General features: G+C 38.3%; 2 protein-coding genes across 2 annotated transcripts in view; one reads left to right on the top strand and one right to left on the bottom strand.

Annotated features, from left to right (window-relative positions):
• Positions 1–1,103: 1,103 nt before the first annotated feature.
• On the bottom strand, positions 1,104–11,826 carry LOC133642687 (small ubiquitin-related modifier 2-like). The gene is made up of 4 exons (XM_062037041.1): positions 11,690–11,826; positions 11,209–11,340; positions 7,862–7,933; positions 1,104–5,377 (listed from the first exon to the last, which is right to left on the bottom strand). Exons 1-4 carry the CDS (start codon positions 11,708–11,710, stop codon positions 5,315–5,317), a joined length of 288 nt encoding a protein of 95 aa, XP_061893025.1. The 5' UTR covers positions 11,711–11,826; the 3' UTR covers positions 1,104–5,314.
• Positions 11,827–12,329: 503 nt separating this feature from the next.
• Positions 12,330–20,885, top strand: part of nup85 (nucleoporin 85) — a 30,138-nt gene continuing 21,582 nt past the window's right edge. Inside the window, exons 1-5 of the mRNA XM_062037040.1 lie at positions 12,330–12,548; positions 16,602–16,692; positions 19,177–19,333; positions 19,433–19,503; positions 19,582–19,625. Coding sequence (XP_061893024.1) covers positions 12,516–12,548; positions 16,602–16,692; positions 19,177–19,333; positions 19,433–19,503; positions 19,582–19,625 — 396 coding nt within the window. The 5' untranslated portion in view covers positions 12,330–12,515. The remainder of the gene's footprint in view (positions 12,549–16,601; positions 16,693–19,176; positions 19,334–19,432; positions 19,504–19,581; positions 19,626–20,885) is intronic.

Here is a 20,885-nt window from a genome sequence, read left to right as displayed (position 1 = left end):
TATGCTTTCGTTTTCTATACACACTGTAAATCACTTTGTGATTCTGTCTGTGAAATCCGCTATATAAATAAATGTAAATTACTTATTTTTTGTAGGCTTTAAATTCTAGGTAGGAGCGAAAATTTGACAGACATAGCAACAGTAACTAATGGGGGCGGGGCTAAGCGGAACAAACTTTCGCACGGATGGATAGCAGGCTAATCATCCACTCATCGGTTAGAGAGCTGTGTCCATTCTTCTCCCCTTTGGCACATCTTATCTGTGTGAGATAGGCTTTTCAGCTGTTGCTTCACTCAAAACGAAGTACAGGTCTCAGCTGAACATTGAGCATGACTTAAGAGTGGCAGTGTCAAGCCTGCAACCCCGATTTGAAAAGCTGTGCAGTGCAAAACAGGCTCATTGCAGCCACTAATGCTGGAGTACTGTAAAACTCATGTTCACTTGCCCTGTCTTGCCAAATGCATAGCTCCTCCTTTTTTTTTTTGTTGCAAAGATTGCAAAGTGGCACTTATTTTATTTATTATTGAACTTGATGCAAGTTATTTGATTTATTATTGAACTTGATGCAAGTTATAACACTTTTATTTGATTTATTATTGAACTTGATGCAAGTTATAACACTTTTGTTTGATTTATTATTGAACTTGATGCAAGTTATGTTATTTATTATTGAACTTGATGCAAGTTATACCACAGCTGCACAGTTATTTTATTTATTATTGAACTTGATGTTATTTTATGTTATTGACTTTGAATGTATACAACTTGATGTTACTTGATGTTCAATAAATTTGAAAATGTTAAGCTTGGCATTGGCGTTCTGTTGGGGCGATGGGGGCAGGTGGGGCTTGAAAACTCCCCCTTGTCCAAAGTGGGGGATGACAAAAAAAATTTGAGAACCACTGATCTAACTTCTTCAAGAAGGTAAATCATTACGCAATGTTGCAGAATGTTGTGGTGTCTAAAATCTGGACCAAGTAGAAACAACATAAGGATTGTAAAAGCACACAGGTAGACCAAGGAAAACACCAAAGCATCAAGACAGAAAACTTAAAGAAAAATTTATTGGGGGAAAAAAAAGCACAACAAAACAAATGAGAGGAAATTTAAGTCACCATCTGTGGCCGAAATGTCCGAAGAAACTTGAATCTAAAACAGAAAAGCTAAACGAAAGCCGTCATTAATACCGACACATAAAAAAAAAAACAATGTTCCTCAGCTGAGGAAAATCAATTGTGGACTGTGGATGACTGGGTGAAAGTCATACCCATGATGAATCAGAATCTGTATTGGGCAAGGTGATGATGCTGGAACTTTTGTTTGGTGCCGTTCCAATGAGATTTATGAAGACGACTGCCTGAAGAAATATGCTAATTTCCACAGCCATTGATGATAAGGCTGCATGTCAGGTAATGGTCCTCGGAAGAAGACTGTCATTACATCTTCAATAAATGGACAAGTTTACATTGACATTTTGATTGTATAATGTATATGTACTGTATATATAATGCATCATGCCATAGAGCAAAAACTGTACAAACTTTCCTCGTAGAAAGACACATAAGGTCAACGTCACGGCCTGCAAATAGTCCGGATCTCAATCCAATTGAAAATATCTGTGGTGGAAATTGAAGAAAATGGTCCATAACAAGACTCCAACTGCAAAACTGATCTGACAACAACAATGAGAGAAAGTTGAAACAAGATTGATGAAGAGTACTGTTTGTTACTGGTTAAGTCCATGCCTCAGAGACTGCAAGCTGTTTAAAAAGCCAGAGGGGGTGCAACAAAGTACTAGTGTGTGTTGTTTTGTTTTTCATGATTCCATATTTTTATTTCCTCGGAATTGAGTGATTCCTTTTTTTTCCCACTCTGCTTGATCTAAAAATGAAACACTTACTGACCACCACAAATTATTTTCTTGATTTATTTTAGTGTTTCATGTATTTTGTGTGTCATGTCTGTCATCTGCTTGAATGAACATCCTCAAAGACTGGTGATTTCATATATTCTCTTGTACTATCTACTGTCACGCATTATTTATTTTACGCTCCTCATAGAAGAAGGCACATCCTGAGACATGGACAAGGGGGTGGGATTAAATAGGCTCTGCTTCTTCCGACTCCTTTTCGGACATTGAATTGTGCAAGTGTATACCTGCACTGTACTTCAATGTAAACAGCCTTAAGCATGTTCAAACTAAACTAAAGTATTTACCCATTGTATTGCATCATCGTGGAAATCATCACAGACTAAATTGGTTTTGGAAAAAGAACAATACATTTATTTTTAACAGGTACAATACAGACTGTAAAATGGCAACATGTTCTCCTCTGTCCCAAAATATTATCATTGGTCTGCTGAATGGATTAATCAAAGCAATTTTCCCACCATACTAAACGCATAAAATCTAAATCTGTCTGCATATTTCAGGTCTATTTCAACACTCATTGATTTGAAGCCTGAACGCTATTGACGTGTGGTCTGATCACAAGCAGACAACACACACTTACATGTGAGCACACAGATCAATTTAGCAATTGGGTTGGCCCCTTGTGACCACATTCTGTGAGAAATTTGAACGCGACAGCCAGTGTGTCAATAATAACCAATTTGTAAAACAATAGCGCTGCTTTAAACCCAGATGGTTCCTCAGAGTAATTCCCATTCCACAACCACTCTGATTTAAGTAGAACACAGAATGAACAGAGGAAAAACCAAAACAGAGCGATCTTCTGATGGTTCCTCAGAGTAATTCCCATTCCAGAACCACTCTGATTTAAGTAGAACACAGAATGAACAGAGGAAAAACCAAAACAGAGCGATCTTCTGATGGTTCCTCAGAGTAATTCCCATTCCAGAACCACTCTGATTTAAGTAGAACACAGAATGAACAGAGGAAAAACCAAAACAGAGCAATCTTCTGATGGTTCCTCAGAGTAATTCCCATTCCAGAACCACTCTGATTTAAGTACAACACAGAATGAACAGAGGAAAAACCAAAACAGAGCGATCTTCTGATGGTTCCTCAGAGTAATTCCCATTCCAGAACCACTCTGATTTAAGTAGAACACAGAATGAACAGAGGAAAAACCAAAACAGAGCGATCTGGATTATTTTTGTATGTACAAAAAACAGACGTAACAGGGGCCACTATTTGAAAATACTATACAGCAGAGTCATCTAAACCCCAACGGGACAAGGTGTAGGCCCTTTCCGAAAAATTTGAATATCAAGGAAAAGGGTATTTATTTCCATAATTCCATTCAAAACATTAAAGTTCCATAGATTATAGATTCAGGGCCCACAATTTAAACGATTTCAAGCATTTAGTTGCTTATTTGTACATAATTTGGGCTTCCAGCTCATAAAACCCACGAAAACAGGATTTCAAAAAATGTGAATACTGTGAAGAAATCACCAATTACTTCTCGGTTTTTGCAGAAAAAAATAAATAAATTAGGATCACATCAAATCAATCAAAAAATGATACGTCAATTTTCAATACTTTGTAGGGAATCACTTTGCCTTAATCAGTGCCTCAATGCACTGTGGCATCGGCTGGGAAGCACAGATTTCCTTGATGCTTGCTGTCAGCTCGTCTTTGTTTTTGGGTCGGGTGCCCCCCAATTTCCTCTTGTTAACACCCCATAGATTCTCAAATGGGGTTTAGGTCCGGCGAGTTGGCTGGCCAGTCAAGCACTGTGATGGCATTGGCATCAAATCAGGTTTTGGTGCTTCTGGCGCTATGGGTAGAGGCCAGGTCCTGCTGGAAGATGAAATCTGCATCTCCATACAGATCCTCAGCAGAAGGAATCATGAAGTCCTCTTAAACATTCTGGTAAGACTGATGCGGTGACCTTGGATTTAAGAAAGCACAGTTTACCAACACCTGCACTGGACGTTGCACCCCAAATCATGACTGATATGGATATGTCACACTGGCAGCTTGGGTTCTGTTCCTCACCAGTCTTCCTCCAAACCCTTGGACCTTGATTCCCGAATGAAAGACACACTTTCATCGGAAAAGAGGACCTTGGACCACTGGCCAACAGTCCAGTCCTACGTTGGCTCAGGCTCAGAAATGGTTTGACCCGAGGAACCCGACAGTTGTATGCCATCTCCAGATCCACTATGGACTGGTCTCTCACAATATTATGCTAGATCCACTCGACGTCCATTGCACCGGTCGCCCAGGGGGGGGGGGGGGTCCCTACATCTGCGGTCCCCTCCAAGGTTTCTCATTGTCCCATTGGGTTGAGTTTTTCCTTGCCCTGATGTGGAATCTGAGCCGAGGATGTCATTGTGGCTTGTGCAGCCCTTTGAGACACCCGTGATTTAGGGCTATATAAGTAAACATTGATTGATTGATCTCCCGGATGCGTCTGACTCTTTGTGGATCTCTGCCAGATTTATGAATCTACTCTGTTTGATCATCCGCAGAAGCCCGTGGTCAGCTCTTCTGCTGGTGCATCTTCCTCTGCCACCTTTTGCCCTTCCACTAGACTTTCCATTGATATGCTCAGACACAGCACTCTGTGAACAGCCGGCCTCCTTGGCAATGAACTTTTGTGGCTTACCCATCCTATGGACCAGCTCAGTGGCCTTGTGGTGAGACTGGAAGGTCGTGAGTTCAAACCCCGGCCGAGTCATACCAAAGACTATAAAAATGGAGCCCATTGCCTCCCTGCTTGGCACTCAGCATCAAGGGTTGGAATAGGGGGTTAAATCACCAAATGATTCCCGAGCGCGGCGCACGCTGCTGCTCACTGCTCCCCTCACCTCCCAGGGGGTGAATATGGGTCTGGGTCAAATGCAGAGGACAAATTTCACCACACCCAGTGTGTGTGACGATCGTTGGGACTTTAACTTAAACTATGGAGGGTATCAATGATGGTCTTCTGGCCAGTTATCCCCATGTTGATCCTAACTGAGACAAATTAACCAATTTAATGACACCTGGAAAAACCTGTGCAGGTGACACGCAGTTTAAAACATTCATGCCCTGTAAATTTGGGCTGATTTCTTCAGTATTCACTTTTTTAAAAATCCTGTTTTTATGGGTTTTGTGAGCTAGAGACCCAAATGATGTACAAATAAACAACTAAATATTTGAAATTGTTTAAGTTGTGGGCTCTGAATCTATAGTCTATGGAAGTTTAACTTTTTGAATGGAAATATGGAATGAAATAAACTTTTCCATGATATTGAATTTTTTTCGGAAAGGGGCCTGTATATAATCATCTGCTGCGTGTACCAAGGCTAGTTGGTTCTGTTGATAAAAGAGGGAGAGGTGACGCGTGGGGCTGCTTGATTAAATCACTCCTCCCGTCTGCTGTTGGAAGACGTCAATTGTGTCTTCGTCCTCCATTTCCAACTGTTGGAAGACACACAAATAATAATCACAAACTTGCACATTTAGTGTTATAAAGTTACCGCTGGTTTTTTTTGCACGTCCCTCTTTTCATGATTCAGCTTTGGACGAAAAATGAGTCGCAGTTATCGTGCAGCTAATACGCGTAACAAACTATTCCATGGGGATGACTGGGACAGTTGGTAGTGAAGGGTGCGGCAGCATTCTAACAAGATAGTGCCACAATTGCAAAATGACACTGAGGTGAGTGCATATCTCTGCCAAGGCTTAATATTACTAACTTGAGTTATTAGCAATATCCTCCTCTACAGCAGGGATATTCAACTAAATTGTTTAGGGGCCACAGTTCCAGAAAGCTAAGGACTGTCTTCTTTTGTATACCAGCCTCCTTTTGTTTTTTGTGCAATTATGTAAGCGTTACAGGAGTGTTCGTTTTGCATTTTTTATGCTTGAAAATATGTAATTTAGGACCAAAACATTTTAGAACAGACTTTTAAAAAATGCAAAATATCCCCCCCAAAATCCGCGATGTGGTGAAGCCGCAGTATTTGAAGCGCGTTGTGGCGAGGAAGACAGTATTGTATGTCCTCATAAAATGGCCATGAAGATTTATACATATAATACTCAACTGCAGAGAGTATCAGACATTGCTTGGATGTACAGTCTCTCACTTACTGATTATTTTCAGGCAACTTCACACTGCGTACGCCGACCCTTTTTCTTTAAACTCTGTAAACCGTGAACTTCAGCTTCATCTGTAGGCGGCGTGTACCGCGGTAAAGACATATACCACTGAAGCCTAGGCCTTGCGTCCATCAGGGTAGACGTCCCAAAAGAACAGGACTTTTTAACTGAGGGCCCGGGGGCCAAATCGGCCCAGGAATGACACCATACCAACCTCCAGGTTCAGTTCAATACATTTTTGCAGCAAATTCATAAAAACAATAGAGTGCTCCTGTTGTATAGAAGAACTTGGACCACTGTAAACTTATTGTTAGACCCGTGTATTGACATTTTAACCTTGCTAACAAACATAGACATAGGTGACTGGTGGGTGTTATTTCAGGTCTACAGGGCTCTCATAATGTAAAAAAAAAATATTTAGAAAGCTGATAACAGGTTTATTATGCCTTAGCTATAAAAATATTTGATTAAATTTTTTTTAATAATAAGGCAAGTTAGAAGGGCATCAAGGCAAACATCATTTTATATACATATGTGTGTGTGTGTATGCACATTATATATATATATGTATGTATGTATGTATGTATGTATGTATATATATATATATATATATGTATGTATGTATATATATAAAAACCTGTTATTTTTCATTATTAATATAAACTTGTCAGCTTTTTGTCATTTCATGATGCCTTTATCTCTATTTTTACATTATGTATTTTTTTAAATTATTTTTTAAGTTATGTACATTTACATGTACATGTAGATGCTGTATCGGGACAGACCCATTAAGAGTTTGAGCAGAAATATGTCATATAGGAATTAACTACACACAATAACACATTTAAAAAATTATGTGTCAAATGTTTTTTAAAGTAATACCTTTGTGACATGAAAAAAAACAAGTAATGTAAAAAACATGGCGTTTACTTTTTGATATTAAAAAGAGTTGGTGCTGCAAGGAATTCTGGGAATTTGTTCTGTGGTATTGCAAATATTCCTCCAAAATGTGTTTGTCATTGTTGTTTAGTGTGGTCTCCTTGTATGGCACAGGTTAATGACAGTGTTGGTGTCGTTTATACGGCCACCCTTAGTGTGACATGTATGGCTGTTGACTAAGTATGGTCTTCATTCACTTTAATGTTCTAAATCAACATAATCATTAAATTTGACCATGGCCATGCAGAGAGTCAGCTATTCTCGACGACCTTAACCAAAGACCATTAATATTCTGTCCGACGCTACATGGCGTTAAACTAAGCCCTTGGTTCCATGTATTTATTCATAGGGGAAATCTCCCGAGCAAAGTTTGTGTTGATGGTCCTCAATGACTATAAAGCCAAACGAAAACGTATTACTAACTGTCTGGATCGCAAATTATTATTATGCAAGGCAATGTTGGTCAATAATGTAGGGAATTACGGAAAATGAGAGGGTGGTCTTGGTTAAATTAGAGCTCTGCATGTTTGGTCATTTTGTTTAGGTCTAAAGTTGATTAAGAGATTTGAGCAAAAAAGGTCATAAAAAATGTGAATGCACTTAGAAAAATTAAGAACATGCGTGTTCTGTTTGGCTTTGTGTAATAATAATTATACAGCTGTGAAAAAATTGGACATTGAAATAAATTGTACATAAAAGGACAACAAAATCGCCCTTGTCCCCAGAGGGTTAAAGAGGATATTGGTAAAGGGGAAAAGGTGGGCACCAAATACTTGGTAAAGCTTTCCAGTGTGCATGAAATGAATGAACACTAAATCACTCGGACATGATAGACACCAGTGTGCACTGTGTTAGATCACTTACTTGTGATGGTGTGTCTGCCTCGTTTATGGGTTGTCCATCAAATCTGAACCGGATTTGCCTTATAGACAATCCCTGTAAAAAAAAAACACATGCAGTGGTTGTCAGGGTTTTGCACTAAACACCGCATCATTCCATCTAGAACTGTCAACTGTTACTGTTTCTTATCCCCGTGCTTGCAAAGTGCAAACAGTTGTTCCTCAAGCAGTTAGGATAATTATTACCATATGATAATCGCACAGTTTCCCCCTCAACAGGAAACAAGAACCCTGATTTATAGGACTAATGAAACCGTACAGCTGCCACTATGAACCAAAACTCAAATGAAATAACATTCAGTGTTTGATGAAACAACATGGCACAAAATGAAAAAGGTCACAGTTCTTATTTGGATTGATTTAAGCAGTACTTCAGGTGGGGAGAGCAAAGACTACTAGAGTGCTGAGAATAATGTCTGACTATGTCTAGTTGGCCCAGTGACGCACCAACAGTCACTGACAAGATAGCAAATGACAGCACGGGAACTTCAACACAGTCCCAGGTCACGGCGAGTGGAACACTACGTGTGATTGTGTGAGAGCAATGGTGGAAGACTTTTAAATCCCAGCGGGGTATTTTTTTATAGGACCACAGAAAGCGAAAATGTCTCCAAAAAGACAATATCCGGTCACCACAAATACATTTTAAATCAGAGGTCTTTAACAAGGAGCCTGTGACCTGCAGAGAGGATCAGGGGAATTTTTGGTTGATTAGATAAAAAAAAAAAAAAAAAATAAATAAATAAATATATATACACACATATACATATATATATATATATATATATATATATATATATATATATATATATATATATATACACACACATATACATATGCATATATATATATATACCTATATATACAGTATATACATATACATATATAGTACCATATACCGTACAACCCTAATATATATACTGTATATATATATAAATAAATATAAATATATATTAGGGTTGTACATACGCATACATATATATGTATATATATACATATATATATATATATATATATATATATATACATACATATATATATATATATATATATATATATATATATATATATATATATATATATATATATATATATATATATATATATATATATATATATATATACAACCCTAATATGTAAAATGAAAAAGGTCACAGCTCTTATTTGGATTGTATATATAAATATATATATAAATGTATATATATATATATATAAACATACATACATATATATACACACCGGTATGTATATATATATATATATATATATATATATATATATATATATATATATATATATATATATATATATATATATATATATATATAAATAAGGGTTGTACGGCATACCGGTATTGGTATAGTACTGCGATACTAATCAATCATATTCGGTACTATACCGCCTCTAAAAAGTACCGGTCTGCCAACCCTCCGCCGTTGCCACGTCGTGTCATTGTTGGTTTTACGAGCATGTTCGGCAGCGCAAAATCACGGAGTATTACCTTGCTAGTTGCCAGCTGGTGATTAGCATGCTAGTTGTTAATTAGCGATTAGTGCGCTAGTTACCAGCTAGCGATTAGCGTTCGAGTTGTCAGCTAGCGATTAGCGTTTTAGTTGCCAGCCAGCTTTTAGCGGCGCAATACTGTATTATTTGAATATCTTATCGTATATTTTAAGAATAACATAGTATTGCACAATAACATAGTACCTTTAGGACAGGCCTGGGCAATTATTTTGACTCAGGGGGCCAAAGTTAGAGAAAAAAATGTGTCTGGGGGCCAGTATATCTATCTATCTATCTATGTATACATATGTATGTATGTATATCCTTCTTTGTGGGGACATTGTCGATTGTCATGTCATGTTCGGATGTACATCTTTGCTCCACAGTAAGTCTTTGCTGTCGTCCAGCATTCTGTTTTCGTTCACTTTGTCGCCAGTTCAGTTTTAGTTTCGTTCTGCATAGCCTTCCCTAAGCTTCCATGCATTTTCTTAGGGGCACTCACCTTTTGTTTATTTTTGGTTTAAGCATTAGACACCTTTTTACGTACACGCTGCCTCCCGCTGTTTCCGATATCTACAAATAGGGATGATGTTCGAAACCGATTCTCCCGGTTGTTCGATAAGAAAAGAACCGATTCCATGGACTCGAATCCCTTTTTGAGAACCGGTTCCCGTTATCGAGGCCACTATAGTAAAGAAAAAGAGTTGGTTCTTTATTCTAATCCCTGGGAACGAATCCCGTCCCACAGGGCATTTCCTGTGGGACGGCAATGTTATGCCCATTTGATTGTAGACTCTTACTGACACCTTGTGGTGATATGAAAATACTATGCGTCATTAGTTTGGGCACTTCCGGGTTGGCGACGTCAGTTCAGTTCATGAGACAATTGAGAAGTAGACAAGTTGTGTTAGCTCTTACAAGCCTTGGAAAAGATAAGTCTGTAAGTAAACTGTTTAACTTGTTTATATAACTCAATATTAAGGTGGAAAGTGGTTAAATTTGATACTAAGATGTTTATTGAAAAATGATTTTTGTGCACTGTTTCAATGGATGTTTTGAGGACTTAAAATGGCTGCCAGTCGTGTATTTCCACCATCGAAATAATTTTTTGGAAGAAGAATTGTTGATTGATGACTGTGGTGTTCTTAGTGTCATAGTGTGTGTAGTTAGTATGTTCCAATAGCAGCAGAAGTGCACTTTTTGAAGCGTTGTATTATTTTCAGTTTTGTGCCCAAGGGACTGATTTTATTTAACACTATATTATTATTTATACACCTATAGTGATCACAGAGACAGGTTGTTTTTGTGCTACTGTATATATTTGTTTTTCTGAAAAACCCCACTTAATATACTTTGGGTAACAACAGTCAATATTTATTTATTTATTTTATTTTATTTTTTTCTTATAAAATAAAAGTGAGCTTTTGTTAAACCAAATATTGTGTTTTTTTCCATATACAACAACATATCTGGATTCGATAAGAGAATCGATAAGGAAATGGTTCGATAAGAGGATTCGATGATGGGCTCAAACTCGATAATTTCTTATCAAACATCATCCCTATCTACAAAGCATTTAGCTACCGGCTGCCACCTACTGATATGGAAGCGTATTACACGGTTACTCTGCCAAGCTCTAGACAGCACTGACACTTAACAACAACATCACATCATTTGCAGACTATAATTACTGGTTTGCAACAAATATTTTTAACCCAAATAGGTGAAATTAGATAATTTCCCACGGCACAGTGGTTGAAAAACACTGCTCCACAGCGCGTGGTGCTGCGTTAATTAATACACGCTCACCTGTCTGTCACAGTAGGCCTTCATGAGTTTATGGAGCGCCGTGTGCCTTTTAATCTTGAATTGCACAACCGATCCATCCTGGCCTGCTACCTTCAGGTTGATGTGCTCAGAACTTTCAGTCTTTACCGCTTCCTGGAGGAGAGAGACAGAAAAAATGTATTATTAGTAGTATTTGAGGCCACAATTGAGAGGATGGTGCAATTGCAGTGGCATCATTGGTGAAAAGGACCAAGGGTGCACTGAGGGTGACACCATCTGGTTGGCTGCGTGTGTTCACGCAGAAAAAAAGCAGGCCGGTGGCGCGCCCGCCAATGCGCGTTCACGAGCCTTCCGGTCTAGCAAAGTAAGAGTTGTAGTTGTCGCTCGCAACTTGGAAAATATTCAGACATGAGTGCGTTGAAATATATTTTATATGAGGCTCCGAGGCGCACATTTTGCCGGGAAAACCGCGCATTCGAAACGCGGCGCGGTTGCCACTCACCTTTGGTTTTTCATCAGCCATGGTCACTCTTTTGGCGCTTTCTCTACGCTCGCTACACAAAGAACACGGGTGCGCGCACGTGCTCGTTCCCGCTAAAAGTTTCCAAACCCGACGTGCGCGGCCCCGCGACGGCGCGCGCGCGAGTCGGCGGGCTCGGATTGGCCGCGGGCGGTCACGAGGGCGGAAGTGGTCGGAACGCGGGCGGGGGGGCCGCGGGGGCCGCTGGGCGGGAGAGTCTGCATGCGCGCGACAGAGGCGGCCAGCCGACGCGTGCACGCGCACGGCGTTGTTTTTTTCCACATTTTGTCGGCTTTGAACGTTACAATAAACGTACAGCCACCACACGTCAAAAAAACAACAAAACCGACTGCTAACGTCTGATAGCGTTGCTTTTTTCTTTGTTATTTTAAGAAAACACGATGCTCTTTTCTTCATTTTGGGCCCTGGAATCCTGCGCTTCAGGACATAAAAATGAAACGTCACGAACTACGAATCAACCGTCCAAAAGCATAAGGGATATTACAATCACAGATTATTACTCTTATATTAATGCTATATTTCAACGCGGGAGAGCCAATTCGGAGTTGGTATTTTGTTCCAATTTCAGCTCTTAAAACGGTTAAATGAAGACACAGGCAGTAAATGGAAAAGCAGGCGCTAGAAAGGGCAGCCCTGTTGTGACGTCATGAGCCAAAACCAAGGGGGGCCTTTCACTGAATGGCTGGCGCGCGTAGACACTGCGTTTGTATCTCATGGCTTGACGACTTTTACACAATTTATTCTTTTTTTTTTCTTTTTTGATACTCTTTGTTGATATTATTCCCTAATGGAGGAGGTCGACGTAGACCCAACAATCACCGTAAGTGACTTATGTTGCCAAGGTTCATTCAGAACGGTTGCTAACAAGCTAGTGTCCACTGAATCACACCCACGCGTCAAAATGTGTTTTTATTATTAAATAAATAACAATAACATGTTTCGTTTGTTTAAGTATGAAATGCTTTGCATGGCAGTCTATTGTAGTCATCATTTAATCATATGTTCAGTTCAGTTTATTTGGAACATGCATACGATACAATACAATACATATTTTCAGTTGTTTCATTACATCACGTCCGAAAAGGAGTAGGAAGAAGCAGAGCTTATTTCATCCCGTAGCAATTTTGTCCAATTTCCTTGTTCTCTGTAACAAAACAGTGAACAAATAAACAATATATCATAGTAAGCAAACATATTAAATACATAAATAATATTTTTCTCGATAACAAGAAAAAGGGTCCAAGATGTTCATCATAATTCTTGTTCTGTGTAATTTGTGAACATTTTGACCAAAGCACCACCATTACATGTTATGTAGACCGGTGTTTTTCAACCACTAGTGTGCCGTGAGATACAGTCTGGTGTGCCGTGGGAGATTATCTTAAATCACCTATTTGGGTTAAAAATATTTTTTGCAAACCAGTAATTATAATCTGCTAATAATGTGTTGTTGTTGAGTGTCGGTGCTGTCTGGAGATCGGCAGACTTACCACGTTATACTCTTCCATATCAGTAGGTGGCAGCAGGTAGCTAATTGCTTTGTAGATGTCGGAAACAGCGGGAGGCAGCGTGCAGGTCAAAAGGTGTCTAATGCTTAAACCAAAAATAAACAAAAGGTGAGTGTCCCTAAGAAAAGGCATTGAAGCTTAGGGAAGGCTATGCAGAACGAAACTAAAACCGAACTGGCTACAAAGTAAACAAAAACAGAATGCTGGACAACAGCAAAGACTTACTGTGGAGCATGTAATGACATGACAATCGACAATGTCCCCACAAAGAAGGATAAAAACAACTGAAATATACTTGATTGCAAAAACAAAGCAGGTGTGGGGAATATCGCACAAAGGAAGACATGAAACTGCTACAGGAAAATACCAAATAAAGAGAAAAAGCCACCAAAATAGGAGCGCAAGACAAGAACTAAAACACTACACACAGGAAAACAGCAAAAAACTCCAAATAAGTCAGGGCGTGATGTGACAGGTGGTGACAGTACACCTACTTTGAGACAAGAGCTATATTGATGCATGCTTGGTTATGCTTTAAAGTCATATCCAACAATTGCGACAACAACTTTTTACTGTCAATATCGACTGCTGAGTTTAATTTTTTAGTGATTTCTGCTGGTGGTGTGCGTCCGCATTTTTTTAATGAAAAAAAAAGTGCCTTGGCTCAGAAAATGTTGGAAAACGCTGATGTAGGCCACAAGGAAGTGTTTTCCATTCAGAAAAAAAAAAGAAAAAATATGACTTCTTTAATGCGCCCTATAATCCGGTGCGCCTAATATATGAAAAAAGATAAAAAATAGACCATTCATCGGCCCTATGGTCCGGAAAATACGGTAATCTTTTCTTACTAAATATATTTGTTCTTTCCCCTTTTGACATTAAAATTCATGTATAGCATGCAATTGCATATCTTTTAAAATTCAATATTATCAAAATATTACGTTATCATATATTCTAAAAATACTTTTCATTAAAATAAAGTCAAAATAAAGATCAATACTGTACTTAAATATCTGCTTGACTTATGATATCAAAACAAATGATCAATCAAATTGTAGACTGTAAAATTGACAATAGATTTTATTGTTAAATTCCGCTGACTTGAGGTTTTTACCGTAAAATCTACTTTGCTACTGTTTTTTTCCCATATACAGTAAGACACTAAAACATTTAAAAAAAAAAACAAAAAAACATTAAAACGACAAGATTTTACGGTAAAAAAAAAACTGGCAGCGCTGTTGCTTGAATTTTACCGCTAAAAACAGTGGTATTGTTTCTCCATTCCATTCCATTTATTCAATTTTTTTATATGCTGTAAAAAACCCACTGCTTTGTTTATTTGGAACATGCATACGATACAATGTAATGCATCACATATTTCCAGTTGTTTCATTACATCATGTCCGAAAAGGAGTAGGAAGAATCAGAGCTTATTTCATCCTACCCCTTTTCATACCATAGCAATTTTTTCCCATTTCCTTGTTCTCTCTAACAAAACAGTGAACAAATAAATAATATACTATAGTAAGCAAACAAATATTAAATACATAAATAATCTTTGTCTCAATAACAAAAAAAAGGGTTCAAGATGTTCATCATAATTCTTGTTCTGTGTACTTTGTGAACAATGTTCCCTCTAATTTTTCATGTGTGTCAGCAAACGCAAAAACTCCCTGAGCATTCAGTGGAGCCCATGTGAGCAACATCAGACGTGCACACTGTGGCTACACCAGCAGCACACCTGTCCCAAACCTGACTAAATAACAAGTTCAATCTCCATCCATCCATCCATCCATTTTCTACCGCTTGTCCCTTTCGGGGTCGCGGGGGGTGCTGGAGCCTATCTCAGCTACATTCGTGCGGAAGGCGTGGTACACCCTGGACAAGTCCCCACCTCATCGCAGGGCCAACACAGATAGACAGACAACTTTCTCTTATTATTATAATCAAATGACAGCAGTCATTTCCATGAGGTTATTTTCTAATATAAGTGTTTAAGCCCACTTACAATGACAATAACAAAACATTTTGTTTTTCATGAACTGTGTACTTGTTTTGTTTGTCCGGGTGGAGGTCCTGCTTTGGAAATAATTTGTACCTCTTTCAGACATTGCATTTAGTTCCCATTAAAACATTCACATGTTGCACAATGAGATGTAAGCAGGGGATCATGTGTACATTCCTGCAACTTCCTGTTTGTAAAAAATATATTTTTATTAGTATTTAATATACTAACAGCATTTCATGATTAATATTTATAAATTAAGATTCCTAATAAATGACACTAGAATAAGCACACATTTGATTGGTAAATCATAGTGTAACGACCTGGAATTGCACTTTATGTGTGGTGTTGGAGTTGTCCGACTTTTTGTGTGGCTGTAAACGCATCACTGGCTAAGTGCCATATGTGCATGTGTTGGCGCAAGTGAGAAAGAGCGAGCGGCTGCTGTTGATATAACAAAGTTGCTTTTGGTCTGATTTGAAATGACCAGTTTTTCTAGATAATTTTTTTTACTAATGTTTTGGTGATGTGTTTATGGCCTACAATAAAGAGTTTTGCTCAGTAAAGTGATCGATGGAATTCATGTCCTCAAAGCGTCTCGACAGACGTTACAATATTTGAACAATGATGACGAAAACTGTTTTCTCTGTCGTGTGCGTGTCGTGTCGAAAATTGTTATGCGCTTATTTTTTTATTTGATTTTGTGCGTGGCATAGATTTGCGGTGCGCAGAGGACGCTTGAGCAGTGCGCAATAGCACAGACGCGCCTTAGAGGGAACATTGGTCTAGAACATGATTTGCTTTATTCATTATTGATGTGTTTCCTGCTACTTTATGTTGTATATTTTTTACATGAGATTTCCAAATCATTTAATCATCTATTACACCCAAAAATGTGTTTTCTTTTACCCTTTCAATATTTACTCTGTCTATTTGTATTTGTGTTTGACTTTCTCTTCTACTGTTAACAAATAGCATTATTTTAGTCTTACTGTGACTAAATAGTCTGTTTTTATCTAACCATCTTTTTAATTTGTTCATTTCTTCTGTTATTTGTATTATCTTATGTGTGTTCTCTCCTGAACAAAATGCCGTTGTATCATCTGCAAATAATACTGACTTTAAGTCCTTTGTAACTTTACAAATGTCATTTATATAAAGATTGAACAATTTTGGTCAATATGTAGTCATCATTTAACAATTAGGTACTCAGCAATGCTAAAAGTAGTCCACTGACTTCACTTGTAGCAGGCTGTAGATGAGGTGTAATGTCTTTCCAGAGTATTGTAGTTTACTGTATGTACTGCATTAGTGCTTTACGATTTTGTATTGACCTTTCTGTCTTTTTGTTACCTTTTAGAATATTCCTGCAGTCAGTCATGGAAAACATCTTGGGTATGCTTGGGGCCCAGGAGATATTCTTGTGTATGAGACCCTCTACAAACGTTCAGGTGTGTGGATATTAAGAAATGTGCATGATTGTTTACTAGAGATGTAACGATATCAAAATTTCACGGTACGATATTGTAACGGTTATAGTAAGTAAGTACATTTTATTTATAAAGCGCTTGTCACAGACAAAATCTCAAAGCGCTGTACAAAACATAGGTGAAGTAAAACAACAATTCAATTAAAACAACCGGGGGAACATCATTAAAAAGATACAAAGTGAAATAAAAATTATAGTTAAAAGGTGCATTAACTAAAAGCTTTACTAAAAAGAGAAGTTTTCAAATGTTTTTTAAATGTTTCAACACAGTCCAGATCACGGAGGGACTGGGGCAATTTTTTGCAGAGTCTGGGAGCTATAGCCTGGAATGCCAGGTCTCCACGGGTTTTAAAACAAGTTTTGGGGATCTTTAGAAGACCCTGGCCTGAAGACCGGAGGCTGCGGCCTGAATAGTAGGGGCATAGCAAGTCAGTGATGTACTGAGGGACCCCACCATGCAACGCACTGAATGTCAGGACTGCAATTTTAAACTCAATGCGGAATTTAACTGGAAGCCAATGAAGATTGGATAAAATGGGGATAATACGGTCAAAAGTCTAGCAGCCGCATTTTGTACAGTCTGAAGTCTCTTTAGCGTTGACTTGTTGAAAAGAGAATTGCAATAATCAATACGAGACGAAATTAACGCGTGAATGATGATTTCGAGATCCTATTTTGACAAATTTCTCACTTTAGAAATATTTCTGAGATGATAAAAACAGTTTTGGGTCGTAGGGCCACGGTACGATATTATTGTGGTATTGTCCAAAAAAAGCTTGGCAAATATGCCATAGTGCGTAAAATGAAGTGGCAAGAATGATTAGGATAAACACACTTAAGGTTATTGAACACAAACATAATGCTCAAATGTATTAATCATATTTTTACTATATTAACATGTATGTTTAAGTGCAAGAATAGACGCTGGGACAATCGCTATTACATGCAAATATATAGAAAAAAATACAGTTGAGTATCTTGAAAGTGACAATGTAAATAAACATCCTTTGTAACAAGTGTAATACAATAACAGGGTTTCCCCTTAATGTAACTGAATGTGGCCATCCCCCACGACAATATCATAGCTGCCACACTATGAAAATAAGGGTATTTGACGTGAAAACAAATACAAGTAATATAATGTATTGTAGCCCTCAGAAGAGGTCACACAAAGTCTGATGGTATTGTTAACTAGAGATGTCCGATAATATCGGACTGCCGATATTATCGACCGATAAATGCTTAAAAATGTAATATCGGAAATTATCGGTATCAGTTTCAAAAAGTACAATTTATGACTTTTTAAAACGCCGCTGTACGGACGTAGGGAGAAGTACAGAGTGCCAATAAACCTTGAAGGCACTGCCTTTGCGTGCCACCCCAATCACATAATATCTACGGCTTTTCACACACACAAGTGAATGCAAGGCATACTTGGTCAACAGCCCTACAGGTCACACTGAGGTTGGCTGTATAAACAACTTTTAACACTGTTACAAATATGCGCCACACTGTGAACCCACACCAAACAAGAATAACAAACACATTTCGGGAGAACATCCGCACCGTAACACAACATAAACACAACAGAACAAATACCCAGAACCCCTTGCAACACTAACTCTTTCGGGACGCTACAATATACACCCCCCGCTGCCCCCTACCCCACCCCCACCTCAATCCCGCCCACCTCAACCTCCTCATGCTCTCTCAGGGAGAGCATGTCCCAAATTCCAAGCTGCTGTTTTGAGGCATGTTAAAAAAAATAATGCACTTTGTGACTTTAATAATAAATATGGCAGTGCCATGTTGGCATTTTTTTCCATAACTTGAGTTGATTTATTTTGGAAAACCTTGTCACATTGTTTAATGCATCCAGCATTGGCATCACAACAAAATTAGGCATAATAATGTGTTAATTCCACGACTGTATTAGGGCTGCAACAACTAATCGATTAAAATTGATTATAAAAATAGTTGGCGATTAATTTAGTTGTCGATTCGTTGGATCTATGCTATGCGCATGCGCAGAGGCAAATTTTTTATTTTTTTAATTTATTTATTTATTTATTTTTTTTTTTATATATATAAACCTTTATTTATAAACTGCAACATGTACAAACAGCTGAGAAACAATGATCAAAATAAGTATGGTGCCAGTATGCTGTTTTTTTTCAATAAAATACTGGAAAGGATAGAAATGTAGTTTGTTTATTTTATCCGATTATTAATTAATTAATCGAAGTAATAATCGACAGATTAATCGATTATCAAATTAATCGTTAGTTGCAGCCCTAGACTGTATATATCGGTATCGGTTGATATCGGTAATTAAGAGATGGACAATATCGGATATCGGCAAAAAAGCCATTATCGGCCATCTCTAGTTTTTACATTTTCGTGTCCAGTGTTTCACCTCAAACTTGCACGTGCCCTCTTTTTGCAGGTGTCACAGGGTCGTGTAACTCCTTCATTCACGAAGTCAGGAAAGACGAGGACATCTATTCCCCCATACTACGCAAACTCTTCAACGAGTCGCACTACATCTTTGTTGGCCTGCAGACCATTCAAGAAGACATCCCCAACAAGAACAAGAAACCCCAGTAAGCTCTATTCCCCCAAATACATTTCACCGTAAATCACGCCAAAGTAATTTGAACTCTCCATAATGTTGCTTGACTTTCTCCCCTGCCTCCCCTAAGGTTTGTCAGCATTAGTAAAAACTATAGATCTATTATACGTGCCTGTATTGAAGAGCTCCAACAAATTGCAGGTCAGCATTTTCTTTTAACATATTTACAATACATGTTTCAGGAATTATCACAATGTTATAATGTTTTCCCGTTTTCAGTTAATAGTAAAGACCCAGCGGCAGGCATGCAGTATGGAAATCAGGTTTGTACTAACATTTAATTTTTCATTTGTCATGGTTTTTTTTCATAGACGAACATGCAACCATTGTTTCAATTAAGTTAGTTTATTTTAGTCATTGAATTCAATGACAATTTGGATTAAATTGACAAAACCAGTGAAGTTGGCACGTTGTGTAAATCGTAAATAAAAACAAAATACCAAGATTTGCTAATCCTTTTCAACCTATATTCAATTGAATAGACTGCGAAGACAAGATACTTAACGTTCGAACTGGAAAACTTTAATTTTTTGCAAATATTAGCTCATTTGGAATTTGATGCCTACAAAATGATTAAAAAAAGCTGACACAAGTGACGAAAAAGACTGAGAAAGTTGAGGAATGCTCATTAAATAACACTTATTTGGAAAATCCCACAGGTGAACAGGTTCATTGGGAACAGGTGGGTGCCATGATTGGGTATAAAAGCAGCTTCCATGAAATACTCAGTCATTCACAAACAAGGATGGGGCGAGGGTCACCACTTTGTCAACAAATGTGTGAGCAAATTGTCGGAACAGTTTAAGAACAACATTTCTCAGCGAGCTATTGCAAGGAATTCAGGGAATTTCGCCATCTACGGTCCGTAATATCATCAAATGGTTCAGAGAATCTGGAGAAATCACTTCACGTAAGTGGCTAAGCCCGTGAGCTTCGATCCCTCAGGCGGTACTGCATCAAAAGGCGGCATCAGTGTGTAAAGGATATCAACACATGGGCTCAGGGACACTGTAGAAAACCGCTGTCAGTAACTACAGTTCTTCGCTACATCTGTGAGTGCAAGTTAAAACTCTACTATGCAAAGCGAAAGCCATTCATCAACAACACCCAGAAACGCCGCCGGCTTCGCTGAGCCCGAGCTTATCTAAGATGGACTGATGCAAAGTGTAAAAGTGTTCTGTGGTCTGACGAGTCCACATTTCAAATTGTTTTTGGAAACTGTGGACGTGGTGTTTTCCGGAACAAAGAGGAAAAGAACCATCCGGATTGTTATAGGCGCAAAGTTCAAAAGCCAGCATCTGTGATGGTATGGGGGTGTATTAGTGCCCGAGGCATGGGTAACTTACATATCTGTGAAGGCAACATTAATGCTGAAAGGTACATACAGGTTTTGGAGCAACATATGTTGCCATCCAAGCAACGTTATCATGGACGCCCCTGCTTATTTCAGCAAGACAATGCCAAGCCACGTGTTACAACAGCGTGCGGGTACTAGACTGGCCTGCCTGTAGTCCAGACCTGTC

Source organism: Entelurus aequoreus, linkage group LG25 (assembly GCF_033978785.1).
Source record: "Entelurus aequoreus isolate RoL-2023_Sb linkage group LG25, RoL_Eaeq_v1.1, whole genome shotgun sequence".
NCBI lineage: Eukaryota > Metazoa > Chordata > Actinopteri > Syngnathiformes > Syngnathidae > Entelurus > Entelurus aequoreus.
Note: the sequence above shows the minus strand (reverse complement) of the source record. Positions and strands in the feature narration are given on the sequence as shown.